Source organism: Rhineura floridana, chromosome 5, assembly GCF_030035675.1.
Source record: "Rhineura floridana isolate rRhiFlo1 chromosome 5, rRhiFlo1.hap2, whole genome shotgun sequence".
Lineage (NCBI taxonomy): Eukaryota > Metazoa > Chordata > Lepidosauria > Squamata > Rhineuridae > Rhineura > Rhineura floridana.
The window spans coordinates 163,860,441-163,880,365 of NC_084484.1; the positions used below are offsets into that span (position 1 = coordinate 163,860,441).

Sequence of the window (19,925 nt, forward strand, 5' to 3'; positions counted from 1 at the left end):
GGGGCTCAGGGGTTACGTGCCCTGCCACCTGCGCAGCTGTGGGCAAGCTGCATAGTCCCAAGGAGCCCAGTTGCCCTCCAGCTGGCAGATGCAGACAAGGAAGGGGCTGGCTTGTGGAGCTGTGGCAAGCTGAGCAGGCCCTAGCCAGCTGGGATGGACTAGCCTTAGAGGGAGGCAATGGTAACCCCCCTCTGAGTACCGCTTACCATGAAAACCCTATTCCTAGAGTAGCCATAAGTCTGGATCGACTTGAAGGCAGTCCATTTCCATGTTCAGTGATTTTCAAATTATCTCAAGGCCTAATTCAAGATGCTGGTTTTGATCTTTAAAGCCCTAAACATCCTGGGACCAAAATATCTCAAGAAGCACCCCCCTCCATATGAGACTGCCTAATAGGTTTGTTCTCCTTATATCTGCTCCAGATCCACCCACACAAAGAGAAAGTTACCCTGAGTAAGATGTGTATCAAAATTCCACTAAAATATTATTCATGCAGAAAATGAGTTTGTTCATACAGTTCATGCTATCAAAACTAACATACACAGGAACCTATTTATTCATATATAATTCTTCCACTATACAATACCTTGGAAGGCGCTCCACTTCTTTTCCTCTCACTTTCAGGGCTTTGAAATTTTTTTCCCAATCCTGTTCATTGAAAAGATGATTCTCCACCAGAGCTTCCATATCTACTTGTCCAAATATAACCCACTCCTTTATCACAGGATCCATGTTTTTGTAACAGAGAAAATGAAAGATCCTTTTTATAAAATGCTGAAGATATTTTTTTTTACTGAATTCTAACCTTTGGGATAGACAAATAAAACATGACTAAAATGCCTCTGATGAATTTGGCTGCATAAACTCATGCCATCATAAATCAAAATACAATCCCATCTATCTGCTCCAGAAATCGGTGGTATGCAGCTGTGTACCACTCCCTGGGCCATCACTGTCCATGGGGGCATCTCATGCTGGATTGTGGAAGGGTGCTGCACATTATAGAGGCTATGGATTCATGAGGCCACTTCCCAAAGAAATGAGAAGGAACTGCAGGACAGAAGACCTCTATGTTTGCAAGCCTCAGATCACTGCACTATCACCTATCTGCTCCTTTCATCAATTTTACAACATGCATGATGTGCTCTGTTGAGTGCACTATTCCCAGCACAGGGTTCCCTCCTTCACAGCCAGCCCTTCCATGAACACCAATCTGGCCTCAGGTGGACTTTTCAAACTCTCCAGAAGATTCAACTGTTTGCTTTGGTCGACTCAGGCCACAGGTTGCCCTCAAACAGGCATGGAGGGACTGCCATGGCTGCACCTCATCCAGTTCCACAGAAATGGAACCGTTTTACTCACCAGAAAGGCTTTCCTCTGGGGGCACCAGGACACCACCAAGTGGGCACTGTCTTCCTTTTCTAGTGCTTGAGGCAGGAAAGAGTTAACACTCCAACGGACCATCACCTCTATTAGAGTGTTAGTTCGCTGTCTGGCCAAGCTTAAAAATATAACCTCATAACACAAGTAGAAACTGTGACAACCTTAAGTCATCTATAATTAACTTGAAACTAAAAAACTTTCACACTACTAGGCCTGATTGGGACTGACCCTTTAGTCTCCACCCATTCTCTTTAAAACGGTAATTATCTTTTGCATTCCAGGGTGGGCCTTGGCGATGTCCTGATGCCCACAGCGAAATACCATTCTGGAAAGTAAAATGGTTCCTTCTCCAGTGGGCACCAGGTCACTCCCAAGTGGGATGTGCCAGAGCTGACCTATTGTATGCGTGGGCACATAACCCTTTAATTTTTTTTAATACCTGCTGCATAACTCGCCTACCAAAGGCTGCTTCTGCAGATGCATAAACATCTACTTTGTAGTGTTTTGTGAAAGTATTCAGGTTAGCCCAAGTGGCTGCCTAACAAATCTCTTGTATAGCTGCATTTGTTGCATCATTTGCTGCAGCAGCAGCTGCTGCCCTCGTTGAATGTGTTACAATACTGGATGGCAATGGCATGTTCAGTGAACTGTACGCTAAGGCAATACACCCCTTCATCCATCTTGACAGAGTAGAAGATGACACCTTTTTACCCAGAGTAGTTGGGTGGTAAGAAAAGAATAATGAATCTGTCTGGCTTATTGATCTTGTCCTGTTAATATAAACCTTAAGTGCTCGTTGCACATCTAAGGAATGCCAGGCACGTTCTAGAGCATGCTTTGGTGACAGGCAAAATGTTGGCAACACTAAAGCCTGCTGATGGTGAAAGGCTGTATTTACTTTTGGAATGAAAGTAGAATCTGTCCAGAGTATGACTCTGTTGCTGTGGAAAATACAAACACGTTTTGCTACTGAGAGAGCTCCCAGTTCAGTCACCCATCTAGCTGAAGTTAGTGCCATCAGAAATAGCACCTTGAAAGACATTATCCGCAGAGTGGCAGTTTTCAGAGCTTCAAAAGGTGGCTTTTGGAGAGCTGACAACAGTTTGTGAAGGTCCCACATAGGAAATCGATGGAGAAACCCCTTTTAGGAACTGTTTCAGATATGAATGAGCACCTAGTGACCCTGATGAAGACTTAGAAAGCACTGTTGCCAGTGCCGAAGATTGTCTCCACAAAGTGTTGGGCTTCAACCCATGCTTCAAACCCTCATTTAGAAAAGATAACTCCACAATTCCTGACCTTCCAGTTCTCACAAGGTTGCTGTTCCACCTTCACAAAAACACAGCCCAGGTATACTGATAGTTCCTTGTTGTGGAAGGTCTTCGAGATGCCAATATGGTGGTTACTACATCCACTGGCAGCCCTGTTCTCAGCAGTTTGCCCTGCTCAACTTCCATGCGGTTAAGCTCAACCACTGCAGATCAGGGTTCCATAGAGATCCCTGTAGCAGCAAATCAGGTCGAAGAGGCAGAGACCATGGAGGCTCCATGGAGAGACTGATCAGTTCTGAGAACCATGGCCTCCTTGGCCAATTTGGTGCAATTAGAATCGACACTGGCCCTCTCTAGTCTCACTTTCTTCAGCACCCAAGCCAACAAAGGGAATGGGGGGAAAACGTAAAGTGTTCTTGATGGCCAAGGACAATTCAGTGCATCTACACCTTCTGCCACTAATGATGGGTACCGTGTGTAGTACCTTCTCAGTTGATGATTGACATCTGAAGCAAAAAGGTCCACGTCCACCCTTCCAAACCTTCTGTGGATCTGTTTGAATACCTCCTTGTGAAGTTGCCACTCTCCCGGCAACACATCCAGTCTGCTTAACCAATCCGCTTGAACGTTGTCCACTCCCCTTATGTATTCTGCTGCCAGTGAGTGCAGGGCCCTCTCTGTCCAGGATAGCAGACGTGCTGCCTCCAGGTGAAGCATCTGTGATTTCATCTCTCCTTGACGGTTTATGAATGCTTTGACAGAATTGTTGTCTGTCCGCAACATCACATGCTGGAGGTGGGAAAACGGCACAAAATGCTGCAGCACCAATTGCACTGCCTGAAGCTCCAGTAAGTTGATGCTTTGTTTCGCTTCCTGGGGGGATCACGATCCCTGTACAATGTGGCCTCTGCAGTGAGCCCCCCAACCACGTAAACATGCATCTGTTGTAACAATCTCCCGTGGTGGGTTATTTAAAGGGACACCTCTGCGTAAGTTGCAATCCTTTGCCCACCACCGTAGAACTGCCCTCAGTTGTGCTGTTAGTGGAACCTGGACGTGTCTGGAATGTGCTATCTGCTACTGGTAAGGTAACAATATCCACTGTAGAGACCGAACATGAAATCTTGCCCATGGTGTGATTGGGATAGGCGAGAGTAGCGTGCCCAAAACCTTTGCTAAGACCATTAGATCCTCTGGCAATGGTTAAACAGCTAGCTTTATCTTCTCCACTTTCTCCTGAAAGAGACATTGTCTCCAATTCTGTGTCTATCAATGCCCCCAGATGCTGCAGATGTTGCTGTGGGATTAAGTGGCTCTTCACTACATTCACCAGGAACCAGGTTGCGAGACTGGAATCTAGGACGAGCCCAGGCTTGTCTGTTGAACAGTAATCTTGCCCTCTTCCTCCAAATCTAGATGGACGAAATGACTGGTACGGTTGATAGCAATGAAAGGAAAGCCCATCATTCCTTCTTTGGCTTGTGACTGGCATTGCCTTTTTCTTTTCTTTAGTCTCTACTAATACATCCTTCAAAACATCCTCACCAAACAATTTCTTGCCTGCATATGGTTCTGTAGCCAGCACCAGATGGGAAGTAGCATCTGCCTCTCAATAGAGAAGCCATAAGATGAGCCTAGCCACCACTTCAGCTACCATAGCCCTGGCTGCAAATTGTGTTGCATCCATTGTAGCTTCTGCAATAAAGGCCTCCGCTCCTGAAAGCTTCAGAATGGTCTTCCTGAGTCTCTCTGGATTCTGATTTGGATTGTCCAAATCATCATCTAACCACAGTGATGCTGCCCTTGAAAACACAGATGCTGCACATGACGCATGTATAATCAGTGCTGTAGCCTCATGTACCTACTTAAACACCATGTCTAACTTTCGGTCTATAAGATCCTTCAGCTGAGCATCCCCATCACTTGAAACGACATTTAAATTAAACTTAAATAAGGATATAAGCTAGCCAGACTGAAGAGCAAGGTGAATAACAGTACTGCTCAAGTGAGGCAGGAAAAACAAACTAGCACTCCATGGGAGGGGCTGCAGTGACAGTCTATTGGAGTGTTAACTGTTTTCTGCCTCAAGCACTAGCAAAGGAAGACAGTACCCACTTGGGGGTGTCCTGGTGCCCACTGGAGAAGCACATGATGCAACAGAGGGAGTCTCCACATGTACCGTGTATATCCAGCCCTTAAAGAATGTTTACATATATACTGGACTCCACACTCTGCTTTCTGCACACACAGCTACTCCTACACTTCTGAAATTCACTTCAAAAATTAATTATTTTAAACACAGTGTCTGTGATCCACATTTTCCAGCTGTTCTTCAGCAGCTGGTCATTCCACAATTTCCACACTCCCCCCGACTCTTTCCTTTTTCTTTTCTTGGTCTCAATGGAACTTACATCTGAGTAAATATGTTTACACGGCTAGCAAATGTTATTAATTAGCATGCAGTAGGCACATATTGGGGAGGTACAGCCAATCACTGCAGTCTAGTGCAAATCCTTGAGTGTTAAGGGAGGCGTGTTGGACCTACACAGCATTTAGAATACTGTGCACAGTTCTGGTCACCTCACCTCAAAAAGAATATTGTAGAGTTGGAAAAGGTTCAGAAAAGGGCAACCAAATTGATCAAGGAGGTGGAGCAATTCCCCTATGAGGAAAGGTTGCAGAATTTGAAGATTTTTAGTTTAGAGAAAAGGTGGTTAAGAGGTGACATGCTAGTCATGTATAAAATTGTGCATGGCATGGCAAATGTGGACAGAGGAAAATCTTACTCCATCACACATATCACTAGAAAATCATGAACATTCAATGAACCTGAATGTTAGAAGATTCAGGACAGACAAAAGAAAGTATTTCTTCATGCAGCACATACTTAAAATATGGAATTTGTTCCACAAGAGGCAGTGATGACCACCAACTTGGATGGCTTTAAAAGATTAGACAAATTCATGGAAGGTAAGGCTATCAGTGTCTACTAACCATGATGGCTAAGCTCCACCTCTGTAGCAGGAGGTGGTATACTTCCGAATACCAGTTGCTGGAAACTGCAGGAGGGGAGACTGCTCTTGCACTAAGGTCCCGCTTGCAGGTTTCCCATGGGGATCTGGTTGATCACTGTAAGAACAGAATGCTAGACCTGGTTGGCCACTGTGAGAACAGGATGCTGGACTAGATGGGCCACTGGCCTAATCCAGCAGGCTCTTCTTATGTTCTTAGATGGGCCACTGGCCTGACCCAACAGGCTCTTCTTATATTCACACATGTTTGTTGCAGTGGTTCTGTAACAAACATGGTTACCACATGAAATGTGAAGAGGCTCTCAGGCGCTTGACTAAGCACAAATTAATACAAAGGTATGTTAAACTGCTTTTGTAACACCCATCTTTAAAAGCCCTTGAACCAAATACATTTATGCACCTTAAATTGGTCTGCAACTTCTGCCAATCTTCGGAACAAGTCTTCTGCTTTACTGAAAGTGGTCAGAAATCCACTTGCATTTCTTTCAGTCATGACCGAAAAAATGCACTCCTCATCAGTTTCACTCACTCCCTTAAACTGGTTCGGAATAGAAATGAATCTCTTCATTTCTCTATAGTATCTTGCTCGTACTTCTTCAAAAGGAGGTTTAAATTGTAGTCTTCCTTGTCTGAAAAATGTTTTTAAAGTACATTAACAATTAGCATATTTAGAATCACACACCCTGGAGCAGTCTGGTTGCAGACCAGCAGCTACGTTAGCAGGTATGGAAATATATGCATTTTTTATTTTACTAACTAAAAGAAATATCTTACTTGTAGGTTAAATCAATGTTTATTTCTGGCAGATTTTCATTGAGTGCCTCCAAACCCATTTGATACTGATGTTCCAGAGCTTTATACAGTTGATGGTTCCAGTGCTGTCTCCATGCTTTCATGTCACGTGAAAGAAAACCCTATAATTTGACAATATTAGAATGTAGTCATAGGTTAAGAATTCTTAATTATAAATGTAATTCAACATGGGAAGAAATTGCCTAGGGAGGCTGCCTAGGAATGTCCTTCCTTTTCAAGAAAATATTATTCTGGCATCTAATAGAGGACTAGGTGGCTATGGTATACCTTTATAGCAGATAATTGGACTAAATTAATTATTGGACTAAATAGTCTACTGGATTCCTTTCAACTCAGTCACCTCAATCCAACTTCCCAGTACAGGAGCACCAAGATTCTCATTCTCTTAAATAACAGGAAACTCAGCATCCCAGTACAAGCGTGGCATCCCCCACAATATCAAAGTTAAGGTGGAAGGTTCCCAAACTAGAGCCAGGAGCTGTACGCATCAGGGCTCCCTCAGAACTTTGGTTTGGGGACTATAATTTTATGCCTTTTGCCTTATTAGTTTTACATTTAGGTAGGTTACTTTTTCACAACATTTTAAATGGTATTAATTCCTTGAAAACTTTCATCACACTGCTTTTTTTTACAAAATGGATGGATATATCACAGCCCTGGCAACCAACCAGAGGTGATTATAGTTCAGATGATGAAAGAGTTGCTTTTATTCTGATACACAGCATCTTTAATTGGGAAAATATATAAATGTATATTAAGCATTTAAAATGAAATTCATTGTTTCCAGCTAATCCCTCTGGCTCAGGACATTATATAAACCCTTATCTCATTTTTAAAAATCTGCTGAGCAACTATGTGAGGAAATTTATGGGAGATACTTTCGTGGTTCAGGCCAGTCAGTGAGTTGCAATAAAAGCAGGATCCCCAGCAATAAACCTGGTCCATGGCTGAACCTAACATTACACTCACTGCAAATATTTCCAAATATATCCACATTTTCAATGAACTGATATTTTTAATAAACATGTTGGGGGGAAAAGTTCTGTAAGTTCATCTTTACATATATACATATTAAATTCCCACACTATTTAAGTAAAATTTAAGTAACAATGAAACCATGCCTGTGTCTCAAGGCTGGAAAACACTCCTCGGAGTTCCTGCAAGCCATCTTTCCAGCGCTGCTGTTGCCGAAGCAGATCAATGTTCATTAGGCCAACAACCTATCAAGAAGAATTTAAAGTATGCTAAAGGCTGTCATCAATGAAACAGAAGGAAAGAATACAACAAATTAGTATATGCCAGTCAAACATACCTTTTCTGTGAAAATAGTGTGCCATTTCCTTAACTTTCTGTTTTCTGTGGCAAGCCTTTCTGCTGCACTTTGGAGCTTCTTGATATATGCTTCAAGCTCTTTAGGATTGTCCCATGTTATCTGTCCCTCCGCTTTTGAATGCTATCAAAGAAAGGAAATACATGAAAATTAAGGAGAAATGTTTACTTCATTGGCTGTTCATAACAGAGTACTGCCACTGCTTAAGGTAGAGCAAGTCAGTCTCCTTAGAGTTCCTATTAGCTGCTACAAGGAGAACATTAACTGCCCACTACTTTCTCTGTAAGAACTCCCGTCCTATTGTGACTGCTGCTCCATTGAGAAATGAAGAAATGAGATTAAACTAACAAAGGAGATTATCATTTTCACCTGGACTATCTTGCAGAGATGATGAGAAAGAACTCTCAATTTCACTTTTTCCTATTAAAAGCTGTGTACATATACTATTGTTGTAGTCAGGCTATACACACCACAAACTTTAATGAAAACATGAAATTGATAAGGTTTCCCCCTTCATCATTGCAAAATGAGATGACATTAACAACTGCAACAGCAATATCACTATTCTGCCCTAACACTGTTATAGAACCCATGACAGTTTCAACTCCAAGACTCCATAATACAGGGGAAGCATTTTAGAACAGTAGTTTTGAAAAAACGTCAACTAGATTCTCAGGAATAAATAACTGAATTCCATCAATAGTGAAGAACATGAGTAGTGCAGTAGCTGAGATATACGAAATGCTTCAATTTAACTCCCAAGATGTTCTTAACTTTCCAAATTATCCAATGAAAGTATATTTCTCCCTCACTTTATCAGTTTCAAACTTTTTTCTTCCGTACATTATAACATTCAAAAGATCCTTCACATGACTAAATACAAAAAGAACCTAGTTTTCACAGACACAATTCTAAGTAAGTGTGAATAGGATTGCAGCCTAATTGTCCCATTTAATAGAGCAGATATGATAGAAAACTTTGTATTGGCGCCTTCAATGGAAGCTTGAACATCTGCATTGATTGACATGGAGCAAGTATGGGTAATCTATTTTAGGATAACCTGCTTCACTGAGGTAAAAGAGATGTTCATTTACACTTTCCCTATGTCTTTCAAAAGAAAAAAAGCAGGAGTAAACACTCATGTTTCAAATAACGTGATTACTACAACAAAGCCATTTATTTCCTCCCCTTTGTCTTCCAAAATTACACATTAAACAAGATCCACAACAAGAAGAGCTGTAAACAATAATTACCAAAAGACAGATAGCACAGGAAATTTATAAAACAGTGAAAACCTTCAAGCTTCTGAAAAACAGAGGAATCAAATACTAAAGCAATAAAAAATGAATTACTTTAATTATCTGTTCAAATGCTAAAGCAGATTGTAGCATCATTGGCTTCTGACTTGGAATCATTTGCCGATCAATGCTGTTGTAAAAATGTGCTACCTATAAAAACAAAGTACATAAAGCCTGTTATTCATAAGAAATTGCACATTTTCTCCTCATCCTGCTTGCAGGCACACACAGTTCCCAATGTTCCCGGTGCCGTTACCCAATGCCAGGCTGTTCTTCTGAGGTGGAGCAGGTGGCTGCCACTGTGGAATTAATCGACAGAATACCAGGCAGGAAGAAGGGAGGATTGGAGTATGTGTGTGTGTGTGAAGGGGCAGAAGTTACAAAATTCGTCACAGGCTCTTCTTCTTTTCCTCTGTCTCAGCCCATCTATTCTTTTTGCCTGCTTCCTTCCCATTCTTCTTTCTGTCATACTTAAGACAGCCACTTAGTTTGTGCATCATGTTTTTCTTTCCTTTGCTCCCCTCCAACTTTGCATGCTACAGCTTCCCTCTTGAACCACCTCCCACTCCCACAAATGTCTATGTATTGTGCATACAGGGAACTGCTGGTGCTAGCTAGCACCTGTCCAACCAAAATGCTACAGCACAGGAAGGGGGCAGGGTGGGCAACTGAGTAGGCCTTGAACAGACTGTGGCACTGAAGATTACCATTTGGGAAACACTGCCATAAAATGGTCCCTTGGACCCACCTGAAAGGTGATTTTCACAGGTACGCCTGCCATCAGATTGGGTAGTACTGCCATCTAGCGTCCGAAGGCAAGAATGCACTAGAGTTAAAACCTGGGGCTCGAGCCCCTCCCACTCCAGTCTTCATGATGACGAGTCCGAAGTGGTAAATCTGAAAGTAACCAAAGGGCAAAAGCCCCAGCAGCAAAGAAAATATACATAGCAAATATCATAAAACTTACAACATGAGAATAGGTTTTAACTAAAGAGAATCAGACGGAGCATGAGACATATAGGTTGAACTATATACAAAATACTGAACAGATTTCCCCAGAAATCCCCCACAAGGGAGGGACGTGATGGCAGGCGTACCTGTGAAAATCACCCTTCAGGTGGGTCCAAGGGACCATTTTCCACAGGTAGCCTGCCATCAGATTGGGATGTACCAACGTAGCCCCCTAATAGGGAGGGATTCCTAACGAGTTACAAATCAGAAATAACATGTTGCAGGACACGTCTCCCGAAAGAGGCGTCAGCTGAAGCATAGCGATCGATCTTATAATGCTTCACAAAGGAGTTAGGAGTAGCCCATACTGCCGCCCTGCATATGTCTGTAAGAGGAGCATTCGTTACGAAAGCCGCCGTAGTGGCAGCAGACCTGGTCGAATGAGCCGTAATATTAGACGGCACTGGCAAATTAAGTGACTGATATGCAAGAGAAATACAGGCTCGAAGCCAACAGGACAAAGTGGATTTGGACACCTTTTTTCCCAAAGATCTCGGATGGAAGGATACAAATAATGCGTCTGTCTGTCGAATGTCCTGGGTGCGAGAGAGGTAAACTTTGAGCGCTCTCCTAACATCCAGCGAATGCCAGGCCTTTTCGAGGCGATGGACCGGCTTTGGACAAAAGGATGAAGTACAATGTCCTGGCTACTGTGGAAGATTGAGTTGACCTTAGGACAGAACGATGGATCCAGCCTCAGGACTACAGAGTCCTTATGGAATACGCAGAGATGACGGGCCGATGACAAGGCCTGTAACTCCGAAATCCGTCTCGCGGAAGAGATAGCCACGAGGAAAAGGACTTTAAAAGACAACAGTCTTAGAGGTACTGAGGCAAGAGGCTCAAATGGAGGTCGCTGTAATGCCTGCAAAACTTTGGAGAGGTTCCAGGATGGAAAATGGTGATGTACAGCTGGAGAGAGGAGGGTAGCTCCTCTTAAGAAGCGTTTGATGAGCGGATGAGTGCCCAGGGGTGCTGCCGATGAAGAGACAGACAGAATTGAGGAGATGGTGGAGGCCTGTCTACGCAGGGTGTTCGGTCTGAGTCCCAATGTCATGCCTCTGTATAGGAACTGTAGAACTTGCTGTACAGTGGCTTGGGGTGCTGAAAAACCTTTGGAAGTGCACCAGCTGGAAAAAGCACGCCAAGTACTCTGATAGATTCAAGTAGTTGACGGGCGCCTTGACGCTAAAATAGTGTTTATGACCCCTTGAGAAAGACCAGCAGTATTCAACTGTGTCCGCTCAAAAGCCAGGCTGTCAGGCTGAGCCAGTTCGGGTCCGGATGCCAAACTGGACCTTGGGAGAGAAGATCCGGCCTGATTGGGAGGGTCCAAGGATCCGCCATTGACATCGAGAGGAGGTCCGAGAACCAGGGTCTGCGAGGCCAATAAGGTGCTATGAGTAAAATCCGTGTCCGTTCGAGTCGGAGTTTTGTCAATGTCCTGCCTATAAGGGATATAGGCGGGAAGGCATACAGGAGCCCGTCTGGCCATGGTGTCGTCAGAGCATCCACTGCTTCCGCCGTTGGTTCTAGGTACCTTGAGAAGTAATGAGGCAGTTGGCAGTTGTGGCTGGAGGCGAAGAGATCCAGCGAGAGGGGGCCGAACCGCCGCTGGAGAAGGGAGAACACAGCCGGATGAAGCTTCCATTCTCCCAGATGGACTTTTTGCCTGCTGAGGCAGTCGGCCATAACATTTAGAGTTCCGCTGAGGTGTTCTGCTCGTAATGACAGGAGGTGGAACTCGGCCCAGTCGAAGATTCGTGTCGTTTCCTCCTGCAGAGCCCTGGACCTTGTGCCGCCCTGTCTGTTGATGTGAGATTTCACGCAAACATTGTCCGTCCGAATGAGGACATGTTGTAGAGCGAATAGTGGCTGGAAGTGCCTCAGAGCCAGATGAGCAGCTCTGAGCTCCAGCCAGTTGATGTTGTGACTTAGGTCCTGGGTTGACCACACGCCTTGGACAAAGGTGGAGTTGCAATGGGCTCCCCAGCCGGACAGACTGGCATCCGTGGTGATCAGGACTCTGGTTGGGTCCCGAAAAGGTGTCCCCTTGGTGAGGGAAGTTGTGGATACCCACCAGCGGAATGATTGCTTCAGAGATTGGCCCTGCGGAATTACACGATGGTTGGACCTGGAAATGTCCACTTGAAAAGGTAGGAGAGCCCATTGTAAGGGTCTGGAATGATGTCGGGCCCACGGGACAATGTGGATGGAGGAGATCATTGCCCCGAGAAACTGGGCCAGAAGCATGACATCTGCTGTGGGACGATGTAGAAGTAAGGTTGCCATGGCTGTGATGGAAGCAATACGATCTGGGGACAGAAAGAACATGGCTAGGGATGTGTCCAGTATTGCTCCTAAGTGCTGGAGGCGCTGAGTTGGTTGTAGATGACTTTTTTCGGCATTGATCAGCCAGCCGTGAGAGTGTAGTGTCTCTAGGGTGAACTGGATCTGCCTGTTGGCCAAGTCCCGGGAGCCTGCTCGAAGGAGGAGGTTGTCGAGATAAGCATAAATATGGACCCCCTGGAGGCGGAGATACGCCAGCATGGTGGCCATCACCTTGGTGAAGACTCGGGGGGCCCAGGAGAGGCCAAATGGAAGGGCCCGGTATTGAAAATGGAGGTGGCCTAGTGCAAATCTCAGGAACCGTCTGTGACCCGGGCAAATTGGGATGTGTAAGTAAGCGTCCTTCAGATCGATGGATGCGATAAAGTCCCCTTGTTGTAGAGCCTCTACAATAGACGCCAGAGATTCCATCTTGAAGTGGCGATATTTGACGAAGCGGTTGAGGCCCTTGAGGTCTAAGACCGCCCTCCATGAGGAGTCTTGCTTGGGAACCGTAAAGAGGACAGAGTACATGCCTTGTAGCCGTTCGGATGGAGGAACAGGCTCTATAGCGGCTATCTCTAGTAGATGACGTGGGGCGTCCTGCATGATCTTTTTGCGTGCCCTGGAGACGGGGGAAATGCAAAATTTGTCCGGAGGTGTCCGCCAAAATTCTATATTGTAGCCCTGGGTGAAGAGAAGCCTGACCCAGGAGACGTTTGTCAAGTTTAGCCAGGTGCTGGAGAAGGAGGAGAGTCTGCCTCCAATGGGGATGGAGTCAGAATTGCCTGCGCTGACGGGTTCCTCTGCCATATGCCTGCCTGTGCTGGTATTGGCCCCTGTATTGTGAGCGTTGTCTGGGCCAGGGTGCCTTGGAGGGACGGAAATCTGTAGGCCTGGTATCCCATCCTCGTCCACCAGGTCGTCCTCTCCGAAAGGGTTGGAAGGAACGGTAAGAAGTAAACCGTCACACGGGTCTGTGGTCGTCTCTTTTGGTCGTAGCTAGTGCAGGTTTACGATTGTCCTTTGGGTCGACAAGGACTTCTTTGAGTGCGTCCTCGCCGAAGAGCATGGATCCCGAATATGAAGCTAAGGATAAGTTGGTTCTGGCAGTCGAATTGGCATCCCAATGTTGGAGCCATAGGGTACGACGAGCTACAATTTCGGCCACAAGGGCGCATGCACCGTGATGGGAAGCGTCTAACGTGGCATCGGCCACAAAGGCAGCAGCCTTGTGTATCTTGAGGATACATTTCCTTAGTTTGGTGGGATCCGGGTTGGGGTCGTCAAGGAGATCCTCTAACCACATCATGGAGGCCCGTGAGAAGATAGAGGCGGTAGAAGAGGCCCGGATGGAGTGAGCGGAAGCCTCATGGATCTTACGGAAGACAAAGTCAAGCCTCCTCTCATAGGGGTCCTTGAACAGTGATTCGCCTTCTTTTGGGAGGAGAGACCGGGATACAAGATTGGAAATAGGTTGGTCCACCCCCGGGACGTTCAGAAAGGACATGAATTCTGGGTCAAGGGTATAGAGCTTGTTGGCTAAGGATGAGGAACGACGTGGACGAAGGGGACAGGCCCATTCTTCTCTGGTCAGTTTTTTAATGGGATCTGGTACTCCAGGTCAGTCTGAAAAACGTTCATGTAGTCATTAGTCTGAGATTGCTCTACGTCCAGTCTACCCCTGACCACCTCATAGGGGTTAGGAGAGGGTAGCGGAGCATCAGTATTGTCACCAGGGTGTCTCGCAGAGCTGGGCTGTCACGAGGTTCCGGGCTGAGAAGACAAATGTAGAGAAGGCTGGGGTTGGGATAGGCAGCCCAGCAGCTCTCGTAGTTGTTGCAGGAAGACAGGGGTCAACTGCATCCCTGGGAGAGTGGAAGACGGTAGCGCCTGTTCCTGAGGAGGAATTTGAGGCTGCCCAGGCGGAGTTTGAGGAGCTCGACTGGGGAATCCTTCAAACTCTTCCTCTGATGACTCAGAAAGAGACTGGAAAAGTGCAGGAACGGCTGCATGGCGAGATTTCTCCGGAAGCGAAGGTGATACGTAGCGTGCCTTCTTGGGCACCTGGCGACCAGACAGGTGTTTAGTCTTTGCTTTTGCCTTGGCGTGTTTATGTTTAGCTGGCTGGCGTGGTGATGGACGGCCTGCTTCAGGGGATATTGTCACCTCAGGGTTCAAATCCGCCATGTTAATCTCTGAATGAAGACTCACAATGAGGAAGGAGCGGTAACAGAGCTAAGGAGAAATAGTATAGGACAGACTAGAGACAGTATGACAGGAGCAAAAAGTGCCCAGCACAAGGAAAATAATGACTCGGGTAAGGTTGGCGCCAAGCTAAGTACACGCACACAATGGGGAAGGTGCGAGACCGCTAGTTACACTGCCACTTAGGCCACAAGCAAAGTCCACACACACAATGGGGAAGGTGCGAGACCGCTAGTTACACTGCCAACTTGGCCATGAGCTAAGTACACGCACACAATGGGGAAGGTGAGAGACCGCTAGTTACACTGCCAGAAAGAAAAGCCTTATTTAACAATCGCAGTGTGGCCAGGGCTAGATACACGCACTCAATGGGGAAGGTGCGGTATCGCCAAGGTGCACAGACTTGGAGCAAAAGTCAATTGGATGTGCACCTACAAATATACACACACACAATGGGGAAGGTGTGGTATAACGGGGCCACTGGAGGTGCACCTACAAATATACACACATACAATGGGGAAGGTGTGGTATAACAGGGCTACTGGAGGTGCACCTACAAATATACACACACACAATGGGGAAGGTGTGGTATAACAGGGCTACTTGATGTATCTGAAGGAAATACTGATTAGGTGAATATACTGATTAGGTGAATATATTAGGTGAGTATATGTTTGTTAACAGGAGACTACACAAGTCCCACAAGTGAGAAAAGTATTAGGAAGGAAAAAAGCGGCAAAAAACAAAACAAAATGGCGGCCGCGATATCGGAGCCTCTCACTAAGGCCCAAGAAGGGTTTGAGAACGTCCGGGAGCCAGCTGGAAAGATATGCCACCGGAGGGTGCCAAAAAACAGGCGGAGGCAATATCAGGGAGCCTAATTAAGCCCAAGCCGGGCTGAGTGAACAGCCAGGCTGAGGGGCCTCTGTCGAGAATTGAATAAATAATTAATAGTAATGGCGGCCGCGAGATCAGGGTTGGCGGGAAAATGGGAGCGCCACAAGATGCTTCAGTAATCCCTGAGGGAGGAAACGGGCAGGGTGACTTCGAGGGAGCTAGCGCCGCAAGCTTCCCTATGTAGATGGTGAATTACAGACGAAAATAAGGAGGGGGGAGACCACAGCCGCGGAGCCCCCGCTAGAGGATAAAACAGCAACCTGAAAAATGAGGGAGGGGGTGGAAAAATGGGGGAGGGGACCGCAGCCGCGAGCCCCCGCAAAGGAAAGAGCAGCAGCCGCTGCTGTTAGAGGCTCAGAAGGTTGAATGACAAATGGAAAAAAAAGAAAGGGGGAGGAGGGGGACCGCAGCTGCGGAGTCCCCGCTAAATGGGAAAGCAGCAGCCGCTGCTGGTGGAGTCTCAAAAGGTTGAGTAACAAACGGAAACAAGGGGAGGAGGGGGACCGCAGCCGCGGAGCCCCCGGTAAACAGGAAAGCAGCAGCCGCTGCTGGTGGAGCCTCAGGGGAAAACTCGAAGAAATCAAAAGGTAAAACTCGAAGGAATAAAGAGGTAAAGCGATAAGGAGAAGAGTCGAAAATAAAGACTTAGCTACGCTCTGTCTAAATTCCGATCTGCCTCGGACGGAGGCAAGAATGAAGACTGGAGTGGGAGGGGCTCGAGCCCCAGGTTTTAACTCTAGTGCATTCTTGCCTTCGGACGCTAGATGGCAGTACTACCCAATCTGATGGCAGGCTACCTGTGGAAAACAAGCTTTAAAATACAGTTTTTTCTCTTTCATGACATGTTACATCAAGTACATATCTTCTTGCATAAAGTACTAAATGGAATAAACTATGTTTTAGTGCTAATTTTATTTCAAATTCCACCATACACTTTTGATTCAATTTCAGAACTAGATACATTCTTAACATTTTTCTGGGGTGGAATTTACCTACTATCTGTATTCTCACATAATACACAGTAAGAGAAGCAGAAACTCAAGGTAAACCTATCATGAACTCAGTCCTAGAATCAGTCCATCAGTTTGACAATACTCAGTATAGTCAGAACTTGTAGCTCACGATATCACACCTGCTTGAGAATAACTGCTTGTTTGCAGAATTTTTGTGCAGTATTTGAAGTTTGCTGTATTTTGGTAGGAATGACAAAGCCAAGTGCAGACAGCTGACGCACTTCTCTTAGGAGGGTCACCAAGCGATCTGAATAATGTATTTTTAACGCTCCATCCGAATGATCAAGTTCCATAACAGGACTGCTGGCTTGAATGCTAAACAAAAACATTTCAATTATTAGCATTATTTTTCAGTAAAAATATTTTAGTGCCTGCATTATAAACTGGTATATAGGGATTGAATTGGTAATACCTCTGAGAGCTGTTCCCATTGAAAGCTATAGTAAATGCATTAAAATGTACAATCCAAACCTTTTCACCACTGCCACTACCTCCTCTTCTGGCAGGGGAGGATTAAGAAAGTACCCCACAATCATGTTCCCCTTAAGAAAGCAGGCTGTTGTGTTTCCTTCCTTTTTGACAGTCCTATGTGGATATGCAGCCACTCTGCCCTACCTCCACCCCAGTCCTCCTTAAAGTCCAACAAACCAAGCAGTACCCAATCATCCCACCTTTGGTCAGGGTTCAGAAACATGCAAGAAGCAATGCAGCACAGCCTCTTCTATTTTGGGGCACTCATCCTACGTCTCTGCAGCTGCTAACTCTTAACACGCTCCACCACCATGAGGCAGGTAGGCAGACAGGCAACCAAGAAATTGTGTGAGAACTTGCACTCCCTCTCACTGCTCACAGCACTGTGAAGCAACTAGTGATGAAGAAAGTGGTGAAAGAACCCGAATAGCTTCTACTACTTCAGTGGAAGAAATGAAATCCATCCGCTCATAATTTGTGTTTTACCAATATTTCTAATGAAGTACACTGAGATATGAAAAGCCACACTGCTTTCTTACCTCTTTCTTTGCCAGGAGATATGAAAAGGAGTCCAAGTTTCCCTCAGTTCATTGTCTCCTCCAAAAAACTGTCTGAGAGCAAGCCTCATGATAATGGAGGGTCTCTAAGCAAATCCAATGGTACCATCAGAGTTACTACAATGTTCTCAATGCAGAGCAAGTTTCCCATCCCTCTTAGTAAGCCACCAATTCCTGCTCTACACCTTAGAGGCTCAATTCAGGTCAAGGACCTCATGAAAGAAATGGCTTTATAAGGGGGGAGGAGCACAAGGGATTTTCACATCTGCAATTTACATGAATAACAGAACATCCACATAATGATCTGGGTTCTTTAGTCCTCTGAAGAGGCTTTAGTTAAAAAAAAAAAAAGCAAAGCTCTTGCTTAATTCAGACCATATTCACTAGTCTACTAAAATGCTTAACTACAGGTGCTAGAATTGCTCTTCAATAGCAGAATATTTTACACTTACCAAAGACCAGACTTTGGGTTTGACAAACCTGTCTGAATGTCCCTAGACCAATAATCAAATTGTTCTTGTTCATATACTTTAAAATGTTCTAGAAGGCCATCTGCAGTTCGTCGGAAATTCGGAAATCCAGACAGGTCTGAAAGAAGTGCCTCAGCAATCTTAATGGCATCATCTACCTTGGATGTTGAAAGATTGAAAGTTTAGCACGCAGATAGCAATTTTTTCTTCAAGATGTCAAAAGATATACTGTCTAAACTCCTCAAACTCACACTTGCAGAAAGATATGAACCTACATTTTCTTGCACAGGGCACACCCTGGATTGTGCCCTATATTAAAACTGAAACAATGCAACCACAACTGGGGTGGCTAACCATTTTCAGGCAGAGTGCCACACTGACCCATGGTCAACCCTCCATGAGCGCATGTCAAAGAAGGTGTGGCACAAATGTAAAAGTAGATGTGGCCATTTTTTACTTTTTATAATATATTTTTATTATTTTTAAATTAAAAGGATGCATTTTAAGGATCTGGGGGCATCACACACAAAAAATCCCTTTTGGCACATAGCAAGGAACCAATTTGTTAAAAAAAATGGACAAATTTATAGGACCACAACAAACCTTTCAGCACTACAGTATCACAGCAGGGGACCTAGAGAAGCAGTCACTAAAACTTAAAAATAAATAAAACCTTTTGGTATGAGGACTTTGGCATCATTGCATCATGACACACAGGAGCAATAAAAGTATTATTTTATTTGTTTGTTTATTTATTTATTATTTTATTTATACCCCTTCCTTCCTTCCAGCAGGAGCCCAGGGCACCAAACAGAAACACCAAAAAAACTTTAAAACATCACAAAAAGACCTTAAAATACATTAAAACAAAACGACATTAAAAACATTAAAAAAAACTTTAAAAACATCTTTAAAAAAAGGGTTAAAGATATTAAAAGACATATTAAAAGCAATTCTAACACAGACGCAGACTGGGATAGGTCTCAACTTAAAAGGCTTGTTGGAAAGGCTTCTTCAACATGTTTAAAAAAGAAATAAAACGATAAATTGTGGGGTCTTGGGGGGCACAAAAACCTCTTGGGGGCCATAGGCCACAAATCATCAACCCCTGATATAGAGTCTCAGCTGCAGGCATCAAAAGTACAAAATATTGTGGGATATTTGCATAGTGGTCCCACCTCCACATGCAATGTTTCAAGCAGACAGTAAACCAGCAGGGCTATCCAATAGCAAGCAAATGTCTCTTGCTTCTTACCAGAAGCACCCTGTCACCAGCTCTTCTCCAGGGCCCCAGTGTGCACGCTTCTCCCAGCAAAAGCAGGGCTGAACACTGTACAGAGGTAACAGAATGCAGGCAATAAAGCACAAAAGGACTCTAGGAGCTCTTGACTATCCCCACTGGGTCACAGAGCGATCAGAAGAGCACATGCAGAGACAGTTGGTGGAGAAGAACTTCCACAGAGCAGAGCCTCAGGAGGGCCACTCAGAAACCTTTCCCCCATGATTGCTCACCTTGACTAATGCAATCTATTTAAATTATCTTAGCTGAAGAATTTCAGTCATAAGACAATCTTTTGAATAATTCTTGAAAGTTACAATAGTCTGAAAGAAATAAGAGCGAGACAGGGGAAATATGTCTCTTCTGCTTCTTGATCTTTCTGTGGCTTGTGATACCATTAACCATGTTATTCTCCTGGACTGGCTCTGTGGGATAGGTTTTGAGGTAATTGTTTATGTGGGTTTAATTTCAACCTAAAGGACTATGCCCAGAAAACAGCACTTGGGGACTGGGTCTCAATCCCATGCTCTTTGTGCTATGGTGCGCCACAGGGCACAATCCAGT

General features: G+C 44.9%; 1 protein-coding gene across 4 annotated transcripts in view; it reads right to left on the reverse strand.

The window, feature by feature from the left end:
• Positions 1–19,925, reverse strand: part of DYNC2H1 (dynein cytoplasmic 2 heavy chain 1) — a 438,789-nt gene that overhangs the window by 398,102 nt on the left and 20,762 nt on the right. For 3 of the 4 annotated variants that reach the window (XM_061628720.1, XM_061628719.1, XM_061628721.1), the window contains 8 exons: positions 18,065–18,240; positions 16,704–16,899; positions 9,182–9,277; positions 7,812–7,952; positions 7,621–7,719; positions 6,461–6,600; positions 6,087–6,315; positions 587–714 (listed from right to left, as the gene is read on the reverse strand). In XM_061628720.1, coding sequence (XP_061484704.1) covers positions 587–714; positions 6,087–6,315; positions 6,461–6,600; positions 7,621–7,719; positions 7,812–7,952; positions 9,182–9,277; positions 16,704–16,899; positions 18,065–18,240 — 1,205 coding nt within the window. Of the gene's footprint in view, positions 1–586; positions 715–6,086; positions 6,316–6,460; positions 6,601–7,620; positions 7,720–7,811; positions 7,953–9,181; positions 9,278–16,703; positions 16,900–17,594; positions 17,673–18,064; positions 18,241–19,925 lie in introns of those variants that run through there. The other variant, XM_061628722.1, reaches the window with a different exon arrangement.